The 8,399-nt window shown below is 39.3% G+C and overlaps 1 protein-coding gene across 1 annotated transcript; it reads left to right on the forward strand.

Annotated features, from left to right (window-relative positions):
- The first annotated feature begins 6,156 nt into the window (after positions 1-6,156).
- LOC149248409 (cytochrome c oxidase subunit 2-like) lies at positions 6,157-7,055 on the forward strand. Its single transcript, XM_089449724.1, has one exon. The coding sequence runs from the start codon at positions 6,157-6,159 to the stop codon at positions 6,913-6,915; it is 759 nt and encodes a 252-aa protein (XP_089305850.1). The 3' UTR covers positions 6,916-7,055.
- The last annotated feature ends 1,344 nt before the right edge of the window (positions 7,056-8,399 follow it).

Consider the following 8,399-nt stretch of genomic DNA (forward strand, 5'->3'; position numbering starts at 1 on the left):
TAGTGAAGGCTGAACACCAACATCCCGCCAGATTATTACAACCGTTGTGCATTCTGGAATGGAAATGGGAGACCATATCTTTAGACTTCATCACCGGTTTACCCTATACAAGGAAGCAACATGACTCAATTATGGTGGTATTAGACAAATTGAGTAAAACAACGCACTTCATACCTACGAAATCCACGTACAAAACAGTGGAAATTGCAGAAATATTTATGAAGGAAAGTTTTCGTTTACATGGGATGCCCAAAGTGGTGATTTTGGATAGAGATGTGAAATTTACATCCACCTTCTAGAAATTTTTTTTTGCGGGATTAGGTACTCAGATCCAGTTTAATACTGCTTACCACCCCCAAATAGATGGACATATCGAACGGGTAAATCAGGTGTTGGAAGACATGCTACGCATGTTCGTGATGCAACAACCACACAAGTGGGAGGATTACCTACATCTAGTGGAATTTGCATATAATAATGGATATCACGAATCACCAAGCATGAGCCCCTTCGATGTGTTGTATGGGAGAAGGTGCAGAGTACCCATAGATTGGAATAATTTGGTTAATAAGTTAGTATTGGGTCCAGATATGCTAGCAAAAATGGCAGAGGCTGTTAAGAAAGTTCGACAAAATTTAAGAGCGGCCCAAGATAGACAAAAGGTGTATGCAGATAAAAAGAGGACATACAGGGAATTTCAACCCGGAGATCATGTTTATCTAAGAGTGAAGCCCCAGAAAAGTTCCTTACAGTGGCGGGGTTGTGCTAAATTAGCACCCCGATACTGCGGGCCCTTTCAAGTCTTGGAACGAGTTGGACCAATGGCCTATAGGCTTGTGCTACGATGCCACATTTGGGTTCACAATGTATTTCACGTATCTTTACTAAAGAAATATGTGTATAACCCTCAACACATTATTGATTGGGAAAATATTCAGGTAAACAATTTAATGGGTATAAGACTGGATATACTGTCTTCTTTTTTTTTTACAGAAGTAACTGAGAGTTTTTTTTATGGTGTAGGTCGAACTGGAAGGAGAGTTCCTGGCAGAACCTTTTCGTATTCTCGATCAACGGGAAACCAACTTGTAGAAGCGAGCCATCACCTAGGTTAAAGTACAATGGAAGCACTTTGGACTGGAAGAGGCCACTTGGGAAGAGGAGGAATTTATGCGGAAAGCTTATTCAACATTTTTTTATGAAAGTAGAGAGAACACGAGGGGCAATCTTCCTCATATGGGGGGGGGGATGTAACACCCCAAGTTGCATAAAAATTACTAAGACTACTAAGTTGTTTTTTATTAAATGTTATTTTAGGTTTTATTACATTTTTATGTTAAATATTAACTGACAGAGGATGGGTTACCAAGAAACATACATTGAGATTACCTAAATTATTGGTAGTACTACTTTAATAAGAATACATTTTTTTTTTTGTTTAATTAAAAGAAATGGTTGCCAAGAAACAGTTACCCTCTACCTGAGAAGGGAAATATAGAGAGGGGAAGAGGAGAAAAAAGGCTATCCTAGAGCTGGGTGGAACAAACCACTAGGAAAGTTGCTTAACACAGTCAATAAGAGAGTATAGAGATTGAGGCTGGACGGGAATCCTGAGGCCCATAGTACTGACTATAACTGGACAAAATCTAGTGTGAAAGACAGAAGGTGCTCGGGGGAGAGTCTAGACGTGATTTCCAGACTCGTGGCTGGAAGGAGAGACCTTCTGATTGCATTTCCATTGTAGGTTAACAAATGAAGTAAGGTAGCAAGCTTCTAAAGATTTATTACTATACTGTAAATATGATTACTTGAATTACAGGATTAACAGATGATTAGTGTAAAGATTTTATGCTGGACTGTAGATATTATTATGTGAATTGTAGGTAAACAAACAAGTAGCATAGAAGGCTTACTACTAAACTAATAGCCATGGATTTTTATTAAATGCTCAATAAATAATGGATAAACTAAATGATTACAGCTGAATTATTTTTTTTACAGAATAGGAAAATAAGATAAATTGTAGAGTAGTATCACTGACAATATACTGATATAGATCCTAGAATACATTCCTATGAATATAAATTATCAAGAAAGCAAAGGAAAGCATAAATATCTTTTCAGACGAAACGTACAGTAATCATAAAGTCTAGTGGAATAGAAAGATTAAAATTCGTCCAAATATGAAACAATTTCCTAATCTGAGTTAAGTAAACAGTTAACACAAAATGGAAGCGAAACGCTTATCATTACAGGACTTTACAATGAATAAAAGCTAGATAAAAAACGTAATGCTACAAGAACATTTAATAAGAAGTTATCACTTTTAAATAAATACAGTGCCTCTATCAACCATGTTGCAAAACACCGATGCACAGGAAAGGTGAGAATGATGTAAACATTCATATAACATGATTAAACTGAAAAAGCATGTATTTCTAATCAAATTTAGAAACTATGAAGCAGTCGATGCCATCAGTACAGTCGATTGGAGGCATGCTCGGCCTCTCCTTAAATTAATTGAGAAAGTTATTACAGCACATCCCACAAAGAAAAACGGAAACAGACTCTTAGAAACCCACTTCCGGTAACCGTCGAGCATAGTTATTCATTCCTCAAAACTTATATTTCAAAAGGGAGTTTTCGACAGCCAGAGCTTGTCTAATAACCAGAAATAAAAGTTAAAGAACCTGTGCTTATAATTAATAACCTAAATTTGCTTATAATGGGAAAACCCTCCACATAAAATCCTTAAATGATTTAAGTCCAGAATAGTAATCAAAAGAATTAGCTCCAACCTGGAAATCAACCAGAATTCAGTAATCTCTTATGAGCTTAATGGCCGCGGTCCTGATCAACAGACCTCTCGAAAAGTTGCTTACCTATAAATAGAGGTCAATAGTATGTTAAAGCTAGTGGAGGTAAAACCCTTGTTCATTTATATAAACGGAATAATAACCAAGGAAGAGTATTACCTGAATCAAAGTCATGGCCTTGGTGAGTCGCCTACCTGTAAAGCAAGGTGAGACTTAGCTATGAAATGAGAGGTTAACGCAAGCAAAAAGACTAGAAGGAAAACCCTTTACGAGTAAGAGACTAAGATAGGACTGCCACCCTGAATTTCTCACTGTGGAAGTATACTTGGTTCTGATGACCCTTGTTGCCTTTTGCCTTCCACCATCTCCAAAGCTTCATGACCCATTCTTACATAATGAAGAAAGACCATTAGAATAGGTTTAAAGCAAAAACCCAATCAAGAACAGACCTTCAAGCCCGAGCAATGGAAGTTCAACATTTTCTCCACTGTAAGGCATACCTGTTCCATGGGTTCAACAACCTCCACTGTTTCAACCATTAGAGCATACTGTAACCAGATGGTGACTTCGCATCGAATAACAACACGAAACAAAGGAGAAACTACAACAATGAGACCTCCAAGGTGCGGGCATGAAGAATCGGTTAGAGGGATAAACCCTACCCATCCCTCACCATCAGATTGAGGACTTAAGATCAATGGTGGAAAGTCGTTACAGATGGCATGATTGAATGAGAGTACTGACCCAAATAACAACTACCCACTGCATGTTGCTAAGGACGAGTGTCGATACAACATAGTACACCATGAATCAATGTGCATAATAAACCTAGAGGATCCCCAACCGGATCTCCTCACCTGTCCATTAAATTAACATTTATTTGTATTTGAAAAATGTGTATGGTATTTATGTCATCCGTATTTCACCGTGGATATATATATCACCGAATGGTTAGGTGCCAATATATATCGTCAATGGTTAGGTGCCAATGGTATTGATATAAGATTTTTTATTTTTTTATTTATTTATTTTTTTAATTAAAGATTTATATAGAGTTTGTGGTTTAGCTGTTACAACAATATTTAGCAAAAATTTTCACTTTCGCGTGATACATTTTTCTACTTTTTTAATCAAGAAGATTTTCACTTTATATGGTATGGTTTTTCATTTGTGAATTGCAGTGGTTTTATTTTTCTTATGATAGATCAAACCAAGAACATTTTGTGATGGTGGGATACATCATATGAAAGATATTTTTGTTGAGATGAATATTTTGTGATGGTGGGATATATTATATGAAATATATTTTTGTTGAGATGTGATGTATCAAATTTTTTTGTTTTTCTATGTGGTGTTTCATATCCTCAGCACTTGTGTGTTTGCGGTGTTTCACTCCATTTGATAATTTTTCTTTATGACATTTCACACTCCGCCAATTTTTGGTCATGATATTTCACACATTGTTTTGTTTTCTTTGGGTATTTCACACCCTTTAAAAGTTTTTATCTTTGTAACATTTCATTTTTATGGAAATTCGCTTTCTTGTAATATATTGCACCACATCTTATTTTTTATGTGACATATTGTATCTTGGAAAAAAATTCTTGGTACCTATGTATTTTTGGAAATTTGCATTCTTGTAATATATTATATCTCATCTTATTTTTCATGTGACCTATGAAACCAGATTCATCCAAAACAGGCCACGTGTCTGAATCCCACGAATCCAACACAATTCGATGGAAATTCTAATCCAAAAATGGGACACGACGTGTCTTAATGGGACACGATCGAATCCTTGTTGTGTCCCATTAGGACACATCATGTCTTGATTTTGGGATTCGAATCCCAAAAAAGTGAGGGTTTATGAGGTTTATGAGGGAGCATTTATGAGGTTTATGAGGGAGTGTTTATGAGGTTTATGAGGGTTATTTTTGTTAGAACCATACTGGTAGCTACGTACCCATAAGGATTTTCGAAGACTCGATTTATTTTAGTACTTGTCATGATTTCATTACCAAGGAGTGTTATCAAGACCAGTTGATCCACACTAGTACAGATGTTCAGTCTTCAAACCAGTCGCTAAACTAGATCAGGGGGCTAGTTCATACCCATTCACAACTGGTTTGGTATTGACACCAGCTGTTTCACACCAATTCAAACACTAATGGAATATGGGAACACCAGTGGTTCTGGGGAGGGGAATGAAAAATAATGGGAAAAGTGAAAACCCTTCCTCCTCACTCTCAAACCCTGAAATGCACAAACTTTACATATTGGTGCCTAATGGTTAAGATATACCTATGTGTGTATGTGTGAATCATTAAATTCTGCATATTTTGTGTTTTTTTTAGTAGACTGGTTCACGGGCCTGTTCCGATTCTGTACCAGTCTAACTGTTGGTTGGTTCTGGTTCTAATAACACTGACTAAGTGTGGACAAAATTAGATTACTGAAGTCGAAGTATATATTATATTATTTTAGCACAACCTTAGATATCATCAAATCTTTACCATTAGACATGTTATCTTTTAACATTGCATTCTGCCACTAATGTCTCCAATGCCAATGATTCTCTATATGCATGATTTGTCCATACTATTGACATTATGTGGTTTAGAATCTGATGAGTAAAACTGTTGGGAACCTATCTACATTACAGTAAAACTAACATCTAGATGAAGATCTATGTTTGAAATCAATGAATTTGTATCATTAATGAGAATTTGTGTAAGAAATATCTAATTTCTAATATATATATATATATATATATATATATATATATATATATATATATATATATATATATATAATGAATCCTACGTGTCCTGTTCCGGGGGTCAATGTGTTCGAATCCGACACTTGAATCCCCATATCCTGAATCCCCGTGTCAGGTGACTTAGCATGTGACATATTGTATCTGGAAAAGAAATCTTCCTTACCATGTATTGCATGGACCCAAATTTCTTAATGCAACATGTCATGTGTCCTCAACTATCTCAACTTTGTGACCAAAGAGAAGTTTGAATTTTTTTTTTTTTGAAAAGCTTAGCTTTTTGTTTTCATCTTCCAAAAATTTCTTCCTTTATGATGTTTTGAGCTTAATTTTTTTTAATTATAAAACCCCACATCACCTCAATTTTTCCTTCTCCACAATGTGATACATTTCCAAGATATTTCCATCTCTTTAAATCAATCACATTTGAAAATTTAACTTCATGTCATACATTGTTCAACTGTAATTTTTCTTTTTTCACAATGAACTTTTTTATGAATTTTTTTTTCCCCTTTCTTTACTTTTTATTTTGATGAATTTTTTTTCCCATCAAATGGGGGCATGATGGCGGCCTGCTGGTCGAGCCATTCTTCCTCTCCCTCACCATATGACAAGTACTTATCTCCTTGCCCTCAGAAGCGCAAGCCCCTCCGGGACCTTGATCTTTATGCGAAACTAAAGTCAACGAAATCATACGAGTCAATATATATTAGGGCCTTCGATCCACGTACGTCTTACGGTCTTTACCTGAGAGAGGGGGAACCACCTTACTGGATAATAGTAGACTGCCCGAGTGTCAATGGTAGGGTAGGCGTGGAGAGCTTTTTGCGGGGAAACTTGCAAGTACAGTTTGGGGGGAGGCGGATGTACCCGAACAAGGGCTGGGCGTCGACCCAACCTTATGAGTATTCAGACTATAACAGTTCCGATGAACAGTCACCAACTTTTGACAGTTATACGATTCCAGAGGATGATTTAGAATTGGGTCAATCACGTTTATTAGAAGTGGACAATCGAGTGGTTGTACCGGCCAAAACTCCTCTACGTATGATTGTAACATCTGCTGATGTACTTCATAGTTGGGCTGTACCTCCCTCAGGTGTCAAATGTGATGCTGTACCCGGTCGTTTGAATCAGACTTCCATTTTGGTGCAACGAGAAGGAGTTTGCCACGGTCAGTGCAGTGAGATTCGTGGAACCAATCATGCCTCTACGCGTGCGCCCGGATACATAGGCCGACTGCTGAGCCCACTCTGGCTCAGCCGCACCTTCTCGAACAGGCCAATTCGGTTCAGGTGCGAGCTACCTAAGGAGCTATTATAGCGATATCGTGGCTAGAGCAGTAGGGAATAGAGGAGCCTCTCTAGCTAGTAAGAAATGAAATAATAAGGGGCTCCGGTGGAGCGGAGGAGACGGTTAGGACAACGAACTCGAAACGCGGAGCCCGAACCGAAGCCCGAGGATATAGCGATTAGTGGGCCGGCCAATAGCGCCCCGCCGCAGTCGGTGGCATTACCTTCCGCGGCACTCACTCGAGGAACCTCATAATTTGTTACGGCAACTACGATCGATAGTGAGTGAAAGAACCCTGAGCTGAGCTAGCTCGGGCTTTGGGGGAAATATAGGGCGCTAAGGTCGCATAGATTTGACCGGTCTTACGCATAGCGAAGACATTTCTTTATTCCCCTCAAAGAGCGAGCATAGCGAAGGCCAGCTCAGGCGCATAGCTCAGGATAAGCATAGCGGCATAGCCCTTACCTTCTCAGGTCACTTACCTGAGCATAGCAAAGGTCGATCTTACCTGAGCTCTGCTCAGGGCTCTCATTCATTTTCGGCCTTACCGCCGCCGCTATGCTTAAGTGATAACCTGATGCTATGCCTTCTCGCAGGGATAACACAAATTCACACACGCTCGCGCAAGGACCTAAATTCCCATTAGGAGGTTGAACCAAGGACCTGTGGAAGTCGGGGCTACCCCGTCCCCATGGCAACCAGTGTCTTGAGGGAGGAGTTCAGAGGCCTTCTAGTAGCACGGACCTATGCCTCTCCAGGTCATGCGAAAGAGGCCAGTCCAGGATCGTACTGTTCCTCTACAGACAGAGACAACAAACGCACGGATTTGTACCTCTACGCGCAAGCAAGCTAATCTCATTAGAAAGAAAAACACCACTCAAGAAGTAAAACCAGATCTGTAAAGGTATTGCTATTAGGAGGGAAATGGTAGAATGATGAGTGCTTAGTGTAGCTGAAATGAATGATGATTTGATCCGGCCCGGCTTTCTTTGTTCTTCCTCCTACTTCTGTAAAACCCGATCAATAGGCGGGTCATGGATGCGGGCCGTCAATAACCGGCGGGTCATGGATGCTGGGTCGTCGAGCAATTATAGGCTAACTAAGTTACGGCTTCCCGCCCCTATATTCCATATCCCATATCTCCGGATACACAGATGCGAGATCAAAGCCAAAGAATTATCACTGCTCCCTCCGGAAGAGAAGTGATTTCGCCTCTACGTATACAAAGCATGGCCCAGGTCAGTCTTATAGTAGCCTCTGAGTTTACGACGGCTAGCTTTGGAGTTATGTCTTTCGAGGTATCGGGTTCATTATAATGGATGTTGGGGCTTTCTATTAAGGTGATCCAAGTTGGGGGACCCTCTTATCGAACCAATCTATTCTTTTTGCTTGCTCAGATTTAGATATACCGAGCCCCCCTCGGCTGGCCAGCCAATGCAACAGTCTGTCTTCGTAATCATAACGGGTCGATCCTCCATTTCATTCGTTTTAGCAACTCATCCTACTCCCTCCTC

This window comes from Pinus tabuliformis, chromosome 7, assembly GCF_031772625.1.
Source record: "Pinus tabuliformis cultivar Carrire ecotype Pingquan chromosome 7, CPIR1, whole genome shotgun sequence".
In the NCBI taxonomy this organism is placed as follows: Eukaryota; Viridiplantae; Streptophyta; class Pinopsida; order Pinales; family Pinaceae; genus Pinus; species Pinus tabuliformis.

What these genes read in the sequence shown, in the direction of transcription:
- LOC149248409 (XM_089449724.1), top strand. Translation starts at nt 6,157, where the DNA reads ATGGCGGCCTGCTGGTCGAGCCATTCTTCCTCTCCCTCACCATATGAC.